The sequence below is a fragment of the Anopheles darlingi genome, chromosome 3 (assembly GCF_943734745.1).
Source record: "Anopheles darlingi chromosome 3, idAnoDarlMG_H_01, whole genome shotgun sequence".
Classification (NCBI taxonomy): domain Eukaryota; kingdom Metazoa; phylum Arthropoda; class Insecta; order Diptera; family Culicidae; genus Anopheles; species Anopheles darlingi.
The window spans coordinates 11,518,967-11,536,815 of record NC_064875.1 but is presented as its reverse complement, the minus strand read 5'-3'; the positions used below and the strand labels follow the sequence as shown (position 1 = coordinate 11,536,815).

Genomic DNA, 17,849 nt, shown 5'->3' with positions numbered 1-17,849 from the left:
CCAACCGTTTCGTTCAATCTCCCCCTTAACGAAGCAGCAATCAGTACCTGACCGTAGTATTAACGTTGTGATGCCATTTTAATTACGCAGGTCCTGGTGATGGACAACGGTGAGCCGCAACTCTCGTCGACGACGCGCGTCGTCGTGCAGGTCGAGGACATTAACGACCATCCGCCCGAATTCGAGCAGAAAATGTACAAGGTCCAGATACCGGCCAACGCGCGTATCGATCAACCACTGTTCCAGGTAAGTCATTGTGACGGTCAGACGGCAGGCGGCGATGTTCGCGATTACCGTCTGTTGTTCTTGTTGTTGTTAATGTTAATGCGGTTGATGTATTTGCTGTAACCTGCTCTCCTTCCTAGCACGACAATCACGACCTAATTCTTCTTCTTCTTCTTGTGGTGCATGCGAGAGAGTGCGCTCTCTTCTCATCATCTCGCTCTCGCTCTCTCTACTTCGTTCATCGGGGTGGGAGAATCCTTTCATGGTTCGAATGAGCCTTTATCGTTTCCTTCTTATCACTTTATCTCTCATTCGGAATCACAATTCATTAACCAACACACCGAATGCGTGATGGCGATTGCCACACACTACCACCAGCAATATCAGCCACAGCATGACCTACATCTTTCGTTTGCTCGAATGTCACACTTCACATTCCCAGGGGGGCGGTCTGCGCCCGGGATGTCGCCCGGGATACATTAATCATGTTTGTCACCAGCTCAGCTGCTCGTTCACCCAGTAATTTATTCTAGATTTATATTTTCCAAAAATCTCCCCACATCGGACTATATGCGCCTGCAAGTATACGGCCCAATGGCGCCATGTGTGCGCTCCAGCCGGTAACGCGATCAAGGATTTTGCATTTAAGGCCCCTCCCACAGTGCGTCCTAGTGGAGCTACACGCGAGCGTGATTAAACTCTTTTCGGTGCACAACATTTTGAGGATTTTTCACGCTACTTTTCACGCGCGACGCTCGCACACACACACACACACACGATGACACAGCTGATAGCGTGCATAAATTAAGGCCAAATTTCTCCACAAAAGCGTAAGCACGTAGGCGCGACCACAAAATCCACTATCTAAACACTGCACCCCGAAAAACCCCCGGCGGGGTGGATAAAGGTGCCAGCATAACTTTCGCAATACGGAATTATGCGGCGAGCGGGGAGTGGGGTGCCTAGGGGTGTCCCTCCGGAGCCGTGGCCAGAACCACCCAGGCACAGCGGTAGGATTAGTTTCATAAAGCGCTAATCCCTTTTTCGAGGGTACCCAAGTATCCTTCGTCCCAAGTTTTTCACTGTTAAAGCTTGGAGGCAGAAAGGTAGAGAGCACGCGCGCGCGCGCACGAAATTGGCGCCCGTGGCAGTAGCAGGTGGTCTATTATCCCTCTCACCGCGCCCCCCGAGGGAGGATGAGTTTTCGATTTTCAGCCGAACCTCGATGGCCTCCAACCATCCGAAAAGAAAAAGAAAGTAAAGCTAGAGAGGGACCGTTATGTTTCGATAAGCCCCTTGGAAGTGGAAGGAGGGGGTCGTCCGCTGTTCTGTCGAATTAAACGGTAGGCCTTCCTTTCGACCGAGACTCGCCATCCTTTGTGTCCTCGATCTGCACACCTGCACCATGCTGGTAAAGCATCGAGGTGCACTAAAGCGCTCGCCAGGAGTTCGCGAATCCGCTTTGTCCTCTCCGGTGGAACCGTGAGTTCCACGATGATTGTACGATCCGGTCAAATCCGTGTGGCCCAATGGTCCAATGGTCCCGTCGTCTGGTGGTGGTAGTGGCACAACATGTCTCGCTCTCATTAAAATCTCATTTAGCGGGCAATAATAACATCCGGGACATCCGAGGTCCTCTGGTCCAGTCCAGTTGGCCCTGGATGGAAGCCCCGCGGAAGTGGTCAGGTCGATGTCGAGTGACACCGGCAGAAAGGACTTTGAATCCTTTTGCACACTCGTTGTGTCACGGGCTTCTGTTCGATCCTGCTTTTCGTACACCGTAGCAGTCCGAGCAGTTCATCCGAGTGTGATGATGGGAGGGAAAATATTTGGAAACTCTTCGGTCCGGCTTCTACCGAGGATATGATGAGCCTCCGTCGCGCAGCTTTTTGACCCATGGAACCATGAAGTTGAATGCGAACGAGGTCATACGTAGGACGGTTCGACCAACTGCTGCACGGATGGTAGCTCATATCCCTGTAATGTCTCTTCGTTATTCCATGGTGGATGTCCTTCGGTGTTGCAGCCTTGATGCAATCTCTGCGCGACGGCAATCAACTCGGCATTTCGATAAACAACTTCAACGTAGTAGGCCTAGTGGTAGGAAAACGATGCCAGGGCATTCTCCGACAACCAAGACAAATTGGAATATCATGCAAGGGGTAAGGACCAGAAAACGTTGCGGCGCTATAAGAGAGCTTTAAGAGCAGCATACCCGAAGTTCTTCCTACTTGCACACATGCCTAACTGGCGTGCACTTGCCATGAATAGCGTCCTTACGTTTAAAACTGGCAGAGTTGAAAAGTTAGTTACAGGAAAGGAGTACAAATGTTTGTCATTCTTTTTATCTACTTTTTATGACCATTATTATCAATCTTTACTGCTTCTATAAATCAGCAACATACCTGGAAAATAACCAAATTATGAATTAGAATATTTTTTTTATTATTTTCTGCGAACCAAAGTGATCGCGTCAAATAAAAATCCAAATGGAATTTCTTGGATGAGCTCACGTTCAGCTTGTTCGAATAATAATCAAAATCCGATGGATAAAATGGATGTCAATGGGTAGCTTTAAAGTGCCATTCCATGTGACCATATGGCTGCTACCTGCAAATGCTGATTACAGAAAATAAAAATGAAGAGAGAGAGATGGAAAGTAACACAAGTTTTCTCCCTTTCCCCGGGTTACCCCGGACAGATGTGTCATTCTGTCATGTTCCGCGCGATGAATAATTCAATCCGGTAGCCTCTCCCGTAATTAATTTCTTCCGTTCGTCCGTCCGTCTGTCAAGGGACTCCATCCTGTGTGGCGCAACCGGCACCGCTCCACGGGTCATTAAGTAATGAGCGATGAAAGTGATGACCCAGGTTAGCTATGAAATGCAAAGAAGAACTCTCTCCGTGCGTGTGTGCGTGACGTGGCATCCCTTCCCTTCCCTTCCCTTCCCTTCCCTTCGAGGCAAACAAAAAGCCCGAATGATTTACCGACGGATGTTATTGATGTTGTAGTAGTTCCACTCGCTCTCGCCTCTTTCTTATTCGTCTCCATCCCTTAAGGCATTTCCATGTTGGGCACTTTGGGCGCACCGTCTCTTCACCGTCTCTTCTTCGCCGTGGTGACAATTTTCCCACGAGAATGTGCTCATCTTAACGTAAGACACCCCCCCCCCCCCCCTCCACTGCGCGTACTGCTCTTCTTCTTCTCCTTGGGCTCTCCTCGACCGGCGAGTGTGAAGAAGATGAACTACAGGCGGTGCCAATGCGGGGCAGCGAGGGCAGCGACTCTTTGGTTTGATTAATTGAATGATAAAGCCTCCCCCCCATTGCTTGGAGAGGTTTTCGTTCGCCCGTCTGGTCGGCTCGTCGACCGCACGGCAGTTGAATTTCAATTAGGAGACCGCACGGCATCGTCACCACCACCACCAACACCACATACACCAGTCTGGTCGTCTTGGTCGTCGTCGTCGTTGGAGTGGATCTTGATTTTTCCGAACGCGCTACCAGGCGCCTCCATCGTTCAGTCCAAAAGCCTCGTACTCGAGCTGGAGCGGCAAGCAGGGCGAAAGGGAAGGGAAGTGGTACCGGAGGGTGAAAGATTGATGCGACCGGATATTGGTAGTGGTAGTAGTAGTAGTAATAGTGCCTTCCAGGGACAGCGATAGTTGTTAGGATGATAAGAGAAGTCATTTTCCGGTCGGACGGTCGGTTGGTTAGTTGGTCAGTCGAGCAACAACATTGCTTGCTGTGTGTTGCGTGTGTGTTTGTGTGTGTGCGAATGGAACGGAAGTAATTACGGGACACCTCCTCTCCGGTGCAGGCAGACACGCTCACTTGCTCGCTCGCTAATTAAAGCCAAACAATCCGTTACATACCGAAACCGAACTTAACCGAAAAAAGCAAGCACCACTCGAGCTAATTCGACCAGCATCCGGTTTCCCCAGCAGCAGGATATCAAATATCACGCCGAAAAAGAGAGTGTCTAATGCCTACCAAGAGCCACCAAGGCATAATGCCGGCGCTCCGGAATGGAAGGAGCTATTTTTGATGGAAAATCTTAAAATGCCGGGGATATTTTTAGCGAAACCGCCTCTCGCTCGCGCTCGAGAAGCACCCTTTACGCCCACCTCTTTGTCACCTTAGTATTGCCGTCCTTTTTGGCTTTTTTTTTTGTTTGCGCTTCTGGCGAGAGGCGATCGTGCTTCGAGAGCAAAATAAATCACCCGAGCATAATGCGTTACCGGAGGGAGGAGGGATCCCGAAAGGAGTTGCTCGCCTTCCCGGTTTGGCCAGCTTTTTCGCTTCCTTGCTCCGGTGCCTCGGCCGGCGCGGCGGAGCGCCGTGGGCCGTTAATTACAAAATGCTGCTAAATTATGCAAAATGCTTACACGTGGAGCAGGTACAGCATTCGCCACCAGTCTCGTCTCTTTTCGTGCTTTCACCTGGGAACCAGGCGCTTCGGTTGTGTTCAGTGGAACCGAAAATCAGCCGGAGAAAGAGAGATAGAGAGAGAAGGACTAAGAGAGAGAAAAAACGTGAAACATTGAAACAACATTGTAGCATGGATAAGGATGTGCAGGAAGGGAGGGACGGGTTGAATAATGTATCGCCCGGGTTCACATACAAACCTCTCTCTCGTGCCTTCTCTTCCTCTCTAGAGCCTGGAATTGAACACACAAAACCATTGCCAGCCTACGACACGCACGCCAAACTCACACGCACACGCACACACATGTGGTGCTGTGCCGTGATTTCGTCCCGGGGTTTGGGTACTAGTCATTCACACCGTACACACCACCATTACCATCATCGGATGCGTGTAAAGGAAGCAGCATGGAGTGCGTGTGTGATCACACACACGTTAAAGCTATCAGAGAGAGAGAGAGAGAGAGAGAGAGGCTGACTTGGAGCTGCATTATTCAAACATCAATTACGTGTTATTGTAGCATAAATTTCCGACTTAATTTTGCCCCCTCTCTCTCTTTTTCTTTCTCTGGTGAACAACCATCGGGGAGCGTGCTACGAGCACTGTCCAAATTTGCATTCAGTGGCATCCGGTTTCCGGAACTCGTGGCTCTCTCGCCCTGTCTCTCCCTCTTCCTGCGTGATGGATTGTTGAACCAGCCATTCGGTGTAGAATACGCGAATGTTTGGTCGCTTCGTCTCTTCGGTGTCACAAAGTTGTTTTTCGATTTTCGACGAATATACGGAAGGTCCCTGACCGTAGTGTACGTATGTGTGTGTGTGCTCTATATGCAGCATGTCAAAAGATGTCACAATTTCTGTTTCATTGGTGCTGCACTCTGGTCTCTGGCGTCATCTAGCGTTACTGTATCCTACTGCTGTCTACGAACGAACATCAGATTACTGCATAACAGGCAGGATGCAGACCACGGTCTGTGTCGGTGTCTGTGTCCGCAGTATCGATGCAAAACTTGCCGCGACTACAATCAAGCCACGGTTCGATGAACTGAAAGAAAGGACTAAAATGGGATTCTTCTCCTATGGAGGAAGCCCGAGCAACCAAGCAGGAAGGAGGAGAAAAAATGGGGTTTGCAAATTTTCATCCCTTCCGGTTGGCTTCATCTTGCACCGAGACCATCTCTAGCTCCCCTGCCGCCAGCACTAGGTCGACGGTCACACCGACGCATCTATCGTCAGTAATCGGTTGCGACAATGTCCGGAGTGATTCCGGATCCGGTGGTCCCTTGAGCCGCCGAGATTGAGAAGTTATTGGAAGTACGTTGCTTTGTTTGTTTGGCTTTCGCTATTAAGTCACTTTTACGGAGATGTCGTTTTTCGAACGACGTCAAAGTTGGCATTTTTCAACGTTAAAGCTGAAGTGAGCCACACACGTACAATATTATTTGTCAAAATTTTTGGTTACTTTGATTTATACACCGTATTTACAGAATTTTTAAAATATTTTGCAGAGCCTGAATATGCAAAAATGATCCAAGCAACTTGGAGTATTGACCAATAATATTGGGCGTGTATCTCGCTTAAAATACACCTGTTTAAAAAAGCAACATACAAAAGCCAACACCATCTAAAATCATGAAAAATAATTTCATCTACTAGCTAAAACAACGATTGGTGGGATTTAAACACATTAATCACAAAATAATTTGCAAAATCAGAGGTTCCTGCGGTTCAGAATCTGCCACAATCTGTAAATTTTGACAGTTTCAAAAATAAAAATCTTCCAAAATGCAACCTGCTAAGTCCCGAAGAATCCTTGCGAATTTTACGTGTGAACCCTTTTATGTCTTTTGATGTTGAAAATTCCGCGTTTTTCCATCAAGAAACGCATTGTACTTGGTGTGACTTCCAGTCGCTTATCAACCCAGGCCAGAGAACCCAGAGCTTGAAAGTGAACCGAAGCTCCAAAGCATAACAATCTTTCCAACAGTCGATGGAAGGACAAAACAGGGTGGGCTGGTGGTGGTGAACAGGTAGTGAAGTTTCCAACTCGAGGAAAAACTGTACACCGCTCGCGCAACCCTTAGGTAAACATAGTCAAAGGCTCCCGGAAGGTCCGGAACGGTCACTGTCACGAGTCCCAATATCACATTCCCACTACCACCATCACGACGACGACGACGAGACGATGATGACAATGGGGTGGAGTGATAATCATGGTTACAATGACTGACACACTGTCACCGTGCATAACACACCCTCCTCTCCCCTTGTCAGGCCGGACGGGCCAATCTCGAGCGCTATGTAGCTGTTCGTCTCACCTGGCGCCTCTCAACCCCCCTCCCCCCTTTTGCCTCATTGCCTTTTGATGATGATTATGATCTGTGAGTGCGAGTAATGACACGTGTCCTGCGGGCAAGTTCCGGCGTAGTAGTGTAGTAGTGTACTAACCGGTGTCATTTGTACCGACACACACACCACCACCACCACCACCATTGCACGCGCCTTGTGTGCCGGGAGCAGGACCAAACGAAATTAATTATCAAACGCAACGACGTAATGGCGTGGCATGGCGTGACGTGGTATGGCGCTCTGCTCTAGTGTGTAGCCCACTGTATCACTTTACCGTTAACTATGGCACCAGCACCAGCACCAGCAGAAGCAGTACCATTGTCATCGTGATCGTCTATCTGGATCTAAGCGATGGGAGAAGCGTAATTGGGCGGTCACCGGGTACCTGGTTGCTCGTTCCATCATCAGCTCATTGATAGCATATTAGTGTCCGCTGGCCCCACCACATGGCCACTACTCCCGGGGACGCGTTGTCCGAGATACCGATGATTACCGAGTTGATTGGATTGGTTTCCTGGAAGTGTTTTCCGAAGGATTTATTATGCAAAATGTGACGTTTACGGAGAGGGATTTACCTGGTAAAGGCATGCTCCCAGAACTAACACACACAGAGAGCACACGCGCCAACGCATACCAATACTGCTGCATATGCCTCATTGCTGTACCATAACGCACACGAAACCAGTGCCATATATTGTTTAATTGTGTTAAGCGCTCCTTTGGACGTTCATTTGATCCCTCAGATTTAGGTGTTCCACCAAAAAGCTGATTGTTAGTGGAGTCATCCACGGGAATTGAGCTTCTTGCTCAGCTTCTTTCTTGCTTCGCATCTTTCTTTCTCTCTCTTCGCATGGCATACTCAGAATATGACGGATAAAATTAACGTCTGTAAGGGTGCATTAGCATTTAATATCAAACTTCGCCATACTTTGCTTCGATGCGTTGCATCTTTCTTCATCCATCCGGGACTCGTGCTGTCAATACTACCAGCATGTCTCATCATGTCTCTTGTCTTGTGCCTGTCTGTACACTACATGATTCGTCACATGCGTCACATCGTCCACCGCATCGTATCCTTTCATTCATTGGTACATGTGCTTGTTCACTATCGCTCGTTGTTAGTGTGGAGGAAAAAGCAGCGAAAAAAAAAAATTACTGTCAAGCAAATCCCTAAATTGTATCTATTTCTTTTTCATTTCCCTGTGGTGGTGTCTTGGTGGGCGCTTCTTCGAAACTCACAAAACCGACTCTCCGACTCGGTAATTCGGCCAACTGTAAATTATTCGCGCTCGCCCCTGCCCTTAAAAATCCACCGACACAACACACTTACACACGGTACACAACTTGTGGGGGGCGCAGAACGATTACGCTAGCAGCGGTTACGGAGCGCCACCGGAACTGGAGCTGATCGAACCGATGCTTTCCGATCCGGATGCCGGCCTGGATGATGCGACGGCGTGGGAAACGTTTCCGGAGCGCAACTTTGACGATCTACAGGTCGTCTTTCGGGTAATGATGATTATGAATGGAGCAGCAACAGTAGCAGCATCACGATCATCGCCAAAGGCTGATGATGATGATGTTCAACACATTTCCATTCCACTTTCTCGCTGTCTCGTTGTTCGTTTGTGTATCGTCGTCGTTGTTTGTTTTCTGTAATTGTTCTCTCGAGTTGTTGTTCACTTGTTTCACTATTTTGCACACTTTTACATCGCTTTTATAATTGTAAGCTCTCATCCAATTGCTTTCTTCGGTTTGCTTACCTAGTGTTTGTAGTGTTATTCTTTGCGTTCCTCTAAGAGTATTCTATTCGGCATTCATTTTATTGCTTTTCTATCGCTTCGAGGGGCTAGTCTTGTAATTGTTTCCTCTCAAGCACAGCACCGCGCATTCAGGTTACACTAAAGTGGTTCTCTAGAGTGTTTATTTTTTTCCATAAACCTGCTCCATAGCCTGCTTAGCCTACACTTAAACATAGAAACGTTGCTGCTAGTGGCATTCCTTTGCAGACACTTCAGACCGACCATTGATTATGAAATCAATGTTTAGCCGTTAACAGGCGTCGTGACAAACATGGTGTCCAGCCAGCCAGCCGGCCAACCAACCAACCAACCAGCTGTGGCCATCTCTTCTATTGACTGCCGCCCGTTATAATCCGCTTAATATCGGTTTACATGCAGCTGCAATCAAACGCAGCAACCGCGGCCACATCTGGGCGGTCGCGTAAACAAACAAGCTATTAGTACCGCACCAAACACACAACCACACACACACACGCCCCCAGAGGCATGATTTACAACCGACATTCGGCAGGATTTGTGACACTTGACGACCGTCCGACCGACCGTCTAGCGGGGATTAATGGAACGTGGAACCCACCAATTTGCTGCTTGGATTTTGATGGATACGCGTGATGTGCGACAGGCAAAACAAGGCCGTAAAGTCAGTATTGGGTGCGCTGTACTTTTGGGCAGGACGTCACGGATCCAATACTGGTGGCCGGCACGGATGTTGGATTCCAATCAACGGCTCGCTCGCTCGCTAATTTGCTCAGCTCATTATGGGCAGTCGTTGAGCGCGTCTAACGGGTTCTGACTATCGTGATGTGATAACGAGGGGCAACAACGACTTCGCAGATGAGAAGCAGCTTGAAATGATGGTCCTTTTCGATTGGCGATGAAATCGTTCGTTACCTCCGTTAAGACGGAACGTTCCGGGTGGATCCTTTCCATAAAAAAAATATGCCCTACGAGACTCAGGAGACCCTCCTCTCGCAGGAGATTCTTCCCAGCACGCTACGCTAGCACGCCGCCACGCGCTTCTTGCTAAGCAGTTTACCGAAGCCCCTGCATGGGATGTCCAGCCTCGTGGGGAAGCAAACCAGAGGGAAACTTGGGACCTACGAACCCTTGGTCCCTTGATTTCAGCCGCTTTTCATCGTCTTCCTTCTCTGGCCTCTCCCCCAACATGACAAAACCCAGATTGAGGGACTTGGATGGGAGGCTTCGCTCGAAAAGCGATCATCAACCGCAAATGTTATAGCCCCTTCGTGTCGTGTTCGGTCTTCTGCACTGGATGGTCACTAGGAACCAAGCGTCGCACAAGAAGCGGGGTCTTTTCATCGAGAGACGCACGTCACTTGCTTCTGCAACAATTTTCCCCTTCTCCACACTTCTGCGGAATATAGGCTCCCGGCGCCGGACCGAGAGCGATTCTCTCCGGTCAACGGGTCAGCGTGAAATACATATCCGAGTATCGCTTCCTTCCTTCCGAAGAACTCAACGCCACCTCCACAGCGGCACATTGTGTGGTGTCCATTTTGCTACTGGTCCCGGTGCTGCTACTGGCGGTGCTGCTGAATGATGCAGGTGGCTCATTCACATCGTACCCCATCCCGGAGGCGATGGTCGGCCTCGCTTTGCACTCGACTCGGCTTGATTGGTTTTCGGTTTTCCAAGGGCTGCACTTGAAGGTTTTTCCCCGTTCCGTTCCGACCTTGATGGACAGGCCTGGTCTCGGTGTTGGTGCAGCAGGGGACTCGTTGCTGAAGACGAAAAGTGCGACCAAACCCGGGTTTAACCATATCCGACCGAATCTCATTGCGGTGCGGTTGTGGTGACGCCATTTAAGCAGGATTCCCGGCCGGGTGTCGCCTCCCCTATAAGTTCCCCTTCTGCTGGAAGGATATCGAATCGCTTATCGTCCTCGCATTACGACGGTATATAACTGTGTATGTGTGTGTGGTTGAAGTGATTCCTGGAAGGTCCAGTGAAACCTGCCAACTTTACCCTGTGATGAGATTGTTCGTCGATTCTCGTCAAATTCATTTGTGGCTTCCCCCCGGGCTTCCAATGCAACCAAAATCCACTGCGAACAGACCTATGGTTACCATCCAATACCGGTGGTTAACCCCCAAATTGCGGATGCGATATGCATTCCTGATAATAGATTACAGGTAGGTTAGATGTTCCTGCAAAGCTAGTACTGTCAGTGTCAGAAAACCATTTCATCGGAATTCGTCCCCAGGCCGTGAAGCATCCCAAACAGATCCCGCAAACGCGATTGGAACGTACCACAATAAATTGATGATCAATCAATTCCAGTTACCATCACACCCAGCCTCTATACATATGACAGCTGACTAGTGTCAGCGATGGTGGTCTATTTTTTTTTTTTTCGTGGATCCAAGCAGCCATTGTGAGCATCCACCTGTCACCTGTCAAATACCCTTAAAACGTCCTGCGCTAGGCTACTACTGCATCTCTCATACCACCGTGACACACACACACACACACAACTCTTACGTCAATATCTCTCCGGAACCGGACCGAGACCTGCACCTAGACCTCGACAATAGGTGCAGCCCGGCGATGGCCGCTTGACCCTTTAATCACATCCAATTAACGTTGCGAGGCGTTTACGTTTGCGAATTACGCTGAAATCAAATCTGCATCGATTAAACATTTATATTCAATCTTCCTGACCTGACACAATCGCCACCGCTACCACCACGGCCACGACCAGGCGAGCCGTCCGGGTGCAGCTGTCATTTATGACAGCGTGGCAGATGATGATGCGAATGGTGCAGGCACCGGAGAGATGCAACCGTGGCCACGTAACAAGGACGAGAGTGGCGATTCGGTGGAACGACGACGGAAACCAACTGAACCGTGGTGCTGCACTCCTCCTCGCTGCTGTTGTTGTTGCTGCTGCTGTTGCCGCATTGTTGTTTGTTGCTTCGTTGACATTTATTTCTTTGACAGATTTACGGTTGACTGATTTGACCTGGGGTACACCACCACCACCACTACCACCACCTATTTTCTAGCCGCGCTAGCTTTGTGTGCTAGGTTGCTTTGATCGATCAGCAATGGCCGTCGTCGTCGTCGTCGTCGTTGCTCGACGTCCGCCGTTCGACCTAGCATGCTGCGTTCAATCGATGCCACTGACCATAAAGGCCATCATTATAATATGCTCGGTCGATCAATGTTTAGATTTATCGATGGGAGGGAGGACTGTATCATGGGGTTGCTCGTGTGTGTGTGTGTGTGTGTGTGTGTAATGCTGTTTCATCCATCCAGCCATCCATGAACATCCCTTTGGGAAAATCCTTTGTTCGCTCCAAGTTCGACCATGATGGCCGTCATGGTAACACCGTTGTCGAGCGCATAATGCTCGAAATGATGTTTCGCTTATCCCTCCCCCTACCCTTTTGTGGGGTGGCTCGTGGGAGGGAGGGAGGATGCCAATAATCCACCCAACTCGCCGGTTGTTGTTTACCTAATGAAATGAATGGTTACAACAACCCGCTGTAGCTCATGCTGCTGGCTATGGCTATTGCTTACTCCGTTGAAACACGCATTATTCGATTTCAATCCCGGGCCCGGGGTAGGTTTCCTGGTAGTTTTCGGTATTGACCATGTAAACAGTTTGGTAAATTACCGAAGGCCTTCGGTCGGGATGGAGAGCGACGGTTGGATGACTATTTGATCCTCAACCAACCAAACACTCATCAACTATGACTAGCAAGCCATTTATTCGGTTCGACGGTCGATGGTTTATGCTGCGAGCGGCCTTTTCTTTCGTCCCTACCAAGCGCTCGAAGCTACATCATTAGTAGCTGCTAGATAATTAACTACTTAAGGTACATTTCAGGTTTCAGGCCTTTCACTGAAACACTGAATCCGATATCTACTAAACGCGGGACGCGACAACCCCGTACCGTAATGTCATTAAAAGATTCAGAAAGTCAAACTGGATGCCACTTACTATGCACGGAGGTGCGCACACACACACATACTGAGAAGACACAACACACCCTCTCCCCCCTCTATTAAGCCACTAATTACTCCCCCTACGCTTGTGACTAGATAGTAGTGAGCACACGGGAAGGGGCATACCACCTTCCTTTGCCGTAATGAATGCAATTCTGCCCTTCCCGCTCAAGGTGCACACAGACACACACACAAACACACTTAAACTCGCGACTTAGTGTGCCTCCAGTCCAGTGCAAAAGCTTTTGCAACCTCGCAAGGACGTCAGCTCGCATGTCTCTGTCTCGCCATCGGAAGCTCGCTTGATGGTTGATGCTGTAGCTCAATTAAGGCGCTCCTTTCAGAGTGACATACACCTACACGAACAGATACGGTGCAGTGATGCCACGCGCGCATTCAGAATCAAAAGTCGGAAGGAGAGCACCCTTTGGGGTGGATCCAGTGCAGTGGCATTCGTAATGACCGTGTGTGTTGTGTTGTGTTGTCGACTGTTTTACATTCCATGTGGATGCTTAATTTACCATCGCAAAAGCTCGGCTTTTCTCGAGAGGAATGATACAATTTCGAAATTCGACAGACCAGAGTGCCCCGTGTGTTTCTGCAATACAAGGGCACTGCAGCACACAGGTTGCAAAAAGAGGGGCGCTGATTGCATTACCATTCGTCGCCGTAGCTGCAGCAGCAGCAGCAGCAGCAGCAGCAGGAGCATCATTCAACAAGCGCGCCACAGCAGGATGCTTCTACCTCGCCCATTGGTGTGCTGCAATGGGGATTACCGTTCCGCGTACTGAGGCCCATCTTATGGACACAGGTGCACTCTACAGCAGATAAGGAAGCGGGCACGCAATACAGGTGCCCATTTCCATTTAAAGAGCTCGGCAGAATGTTTACCTAATGAAGGTGATTTACAGTGCATTCACCACTACTAAGGGAGCTCATGAGTCGTTTTTTTTGGCTTTTTATGCCCATTAGTTCAGATGGGCGGGGGGGAACACGATAGTACGCAGTTAATTCGCTACGACTATCGCGTGAATACCGCTTCTTGGAAGGTTGGTAAGCTGCTGCAAGAAGTCAATTCGAATTCAAAGCGAGCTAAGCTCTTTAAACGAATTTTCAATCCCCATTCATTCTCAGTAGATGAGCTTAAGCTTCATCAAAAAGGTCGCTCTGCTCTGGTCTTAATGCGGAATTCGCTCTTTAAAAAGTGAGATTCAAACGGTGCGACCCAAACGGTTTCAACAAAAGGATCCAATTTTTTATTTACACAAAAAAGAATATAACAGGACATCTCATCCCTGTCTGCGCCTGCCCTTGATTCTTCCCGGTTCCCTTATATATATATAACTCTGATATGGGAGTCAATCTTCGGACGCGAGTGGACGCGACCGGGACTTAACTTTTTTCCCGTTCATTCTCCTCTCCATTGTATTCGGCACAGTTCGGCCACCCAGGACCCCAAGCCCCGTTTGTTGACGTTTGTTGAGCATAAGCAAAAGCAAAGGACTTTTTGCGGAAGGAAGGGCACACGGAAGCCACACGGGTGTGCCGCTTTCTTGGGAGAGACTACGCACCTTCATCAGTGTCAATCAAAGCGAGGATTTGCCTCAAAAAAAGGACCAATAAATTATGCATGAAAAATGACAGTTTTTTTCTCCAGGCGTCCCCTTCGTCCCCTGGTAAAAAGGCATATAAAACTAAAAGAGAGAGGGAGAGAGATGGGATGCGGAGAATGGCAATCTAGAGAAAAGATTTAATTTTTTATTTTTCCTCTCTTCCCCGACGTGGATCGCACCCGGGGTTTCCGTTGGGTGATCCATCGTAGGGGTTCGGTGCTTGTTTACTTTTGACCTCTCACTCATAGTGTAGGCTGTTCGCATAAGATTACTCGACGGCTCACGGGACACAAAGCTCCGAAAGCTTCCGAAAGGGGCCTCACTTAAATTTGGCGCTTTAGTGCGGCAAATAGGATTATGATGGGCATTTGATAGGCCGGGAAAGGATGTTTACTTATGTGTCGCCAGTAGTGGGAGTGAATGAAGAGATTGAAACCGAGCGCCAGTACCCTTCTGATCGCCCTTCCCCGTGTGGGGTAAAGCGACAGCAAGTCAGGTTTAAAGAAAGTTTTTGAATATCGTCCGTACTTTAAATTCGTTTCGAATGAATCAAACCTTCCACGAGGGTTCATGTTGAGTATATATGCTTAATCTCTAAGTTCCTCTAAGTTCCTTTCAAGCGATCGTTTCAATGCAAAACTAATACCCGATTTCCCCAACCAAAAAAAGGAACATAAAAAAGTGCAACTCGGCGCATAAGGCGCACCAGGAAAGTTCCATCCGAGACCAGCTTGCACACACACACACAGAGGAACTGAGCAACATGTTTATAACCAGCCATAAATTGGCATAAACGAAATGGCGGCGGTAGATCGCTTCCTTCTTAGCACTCAGCGTCTCTCGTCTGCGTAGAAAGCAACACTGCAATGGTGTAGGAGGACACTCCGCGCGCATTCAAAGACAAAGTGCGCTACCAGACACAGACCCAGAGATAGAGAGCAAGAGCGGAAACGGTTTGATGGGATGAAGGATTCAATTGTCGCAAATAAAAAGCTTACCATATAAATAGAACAATATTTGAAAAGCATCCCTATTACGTATGCACTCCCCCCCACCAGGGCTGGAGGGAGCAAGCACCTAGAAGCGTTTGCGTCTGGCAAGCGAAAACTCCCAACTCGTAATAGAACATTTTGTGGGATGAGATTCTTCCTGGGGAGAAGCAGAAAAGAGAAGCGACAACTTCCCGGCTAGCCACATGGTGCGTCGTCGTCGTCGTTGTCCTCGTTGTGTTCACACACAACCAGACCAACCAACCTACGAGACACGCGAAATGGGAACCGCGAACTCGTGTCTTTGTACTCATACCTCGTCCCCCGAGCTGCTGCTGCTGCTGCTGGGTGACTTGTGGCCCAGGACTCGGCGTGTGGAATGATGTCACTTATGATTTTATGTCGCTAGCGAGCACCAAACGAGAGGAAAAAGCGAAACACACCAACGCCGACGCGGAAACGTATGTTAATGCTCTCCGGCTCCGGGACCAGAGGGAGAGAGACCCATAAAAGAGGGGGAACCGTCGTGAGGTGTATCCAGTTTGGTGTACGCGATTCCATCAACCTCGTCTCGTCGCCATTTGCACTCTGTTTGACTTCCCGGGAAAGAAGAGAAGGGGTAAAATGGTGAAAACAATGGGGCATGAGGGAGAAGTCAGTAAAGGGACGTGTGTCATCATCACTTCACGTTGCCATAGAATGCACAGACGCACATACAGCGACGAGGACGACTGGTTGGTATCCTGGGAAAGACCGGGGTTGACTGGCTGGCTGGCTGGCTGGCTGGCCCATCAGCAGACCCCCGGCAGACGATGATGACGAATGGTTCTCTGTAGCAGTGGGAAGCCCCACTTGTAAGAGGATGCCTTGTCTGCTAGCGAGGAACGATCGCTTGGCACACGTACAGCCGCGCGCGCGTGTGTGTGTGTGTGCAGAGGAATGGGTGTTAAATCTTCGTTGGAACAATATCCTTTTATACGCGGCGCCTCGATTGAGTTCGCACTGCACTGGAACGGGTACACCATCCGAGCCGGAATGCTCGTTAAAGGAGGAAGAGAACGCGCGGAGTCTGCGAGCATACACACACACACACACACACACACACACATCGTTCTTCTGCACGACGAAATTGTGTTACTTTGAAATGTTTGTTATTTGAATAAAGAATGTATTTCCGATCTGCCGTTGCGCGTCGGAGAGAGCACTCCTTTGAAAGGCGAACCGGTTTCTGAATCGGTTCACCATTCCACATCGGAGCACATTGGGGGGCAACCCGGGGATTGGATTGTTTTGCTCGCACTCAAACGCACGCCCGGCGAGCGCGAAGGATATGGAATTGTGTATCAATTCAACGCCACAAAATTGCACTAGCGCGACGCTAGCACTCCGGCAATCGGAATGCCTTCCACGGGACGACAGCGCTACCGTAACAGAGTGGTATGTTCCGTTCCGTTCCGTTACGGCTTCAAAGGAAAGACACTCCTGATGGAGTAAACTCCGGGAATAGGTTACCCTTCGGTTGATAAATAATCAATTCTAGCTTGTGTCGCAGCAGGTGACTTATGTCACTCCGGATCGTATTCTGGAACTGGACTGAGTTATGGCGCTTTGAGTAGCGAGCGAGCTGCAAGCTACTAGCTATGTTCCCGCTTCCCATATTCCCATATCTTAGCACTGGAATGAATTATGAATTTCTCTCCGTGTTGACTCTTCACTTCACATAGTTGGTGTCATCCTATCATTCGTTAAGAAGCTCTATCTAGCCCACCCCCCCCCCCCCCCCCCCCGCATCTTCTAATCTCTGACACATGTGACTCCCCTGACACAGGTACTGGCCACGGATAAGGACATCGGTGAGAATGGGCGCGTCTCGTACTCGATCAAACCGGGCCGTGGTAAGGCGAAGAAGTTCCGCATCGATCCGGACACGGGTGTCATCTATGCGGCCCGTACCTTCGACGTGGACACCGAGTACGATCTGTTGGTACGTGCGGAAGACCACGGGGAACCGAAACGCTCGCAAACGGCACGCGTCGTAGTGTCGGTTGTCGGTGTGCCGGTCGAGTCGGAGCATGCACCGGTCGTGAAGAGCGAACACGTCGAGCTGACCGAGAGTGACATCCCGGGATTCCTGGTTGTGCTCATTATGGCGTCGGATGATGATGGTGATCAGCTGTGGTATGACATCGTCGGTAAGTAGCCAACTTTGTTTTTGCTATCCTACTATAGTGTTAACGTGTGTTTTTTGGTGACACATTTTGTCTTCAATTCGTGACTCCCCTAGCTGGTGACGATCGTAACGAGTTCTACATCGGTCGGGACAACGGTAACGTGCATCTGGCCAAGTATCTCGACTGGGAGCGTCAGCGTGAGTACAACATTACGATCAGCGTCTCTGATGGTGTCCACACGGTCTACAGTCAGCTGTTCGTGTCCGTCATCGACATCAACGACCATCGGCCCGAGTTCACCGA

The 17,849-nt window shown here is 49.3% G+C and overlaps 1 protein-coding gene across 1 annotated transcript in view; it reads left to right on the top strand.

Moving 5' to 3' along the window:
• The window catches only part of LOC125956046 (fat-like cadherin-related tumor suppressor homolog), a 200,146-nt gene that overhangs the window by 153,385 nt on the left and 28,912 nt on the right, over positions 1–17,849 (top strand). Inside the window, 3 exon segments of the mRNA XM_049687524.1 lie at positions 91–246; positions 17,204–17,567; positions 17,660–17,849. The exon segment at positions 17,660–17,849 is cut by the window's right edge and continues 1,243 nt beyond it. Coding sequence (XP_049543481.1) covers positions 91–246; positions 17,204–17,567; positions 17,660–17,849 — 710 coding nt within the window.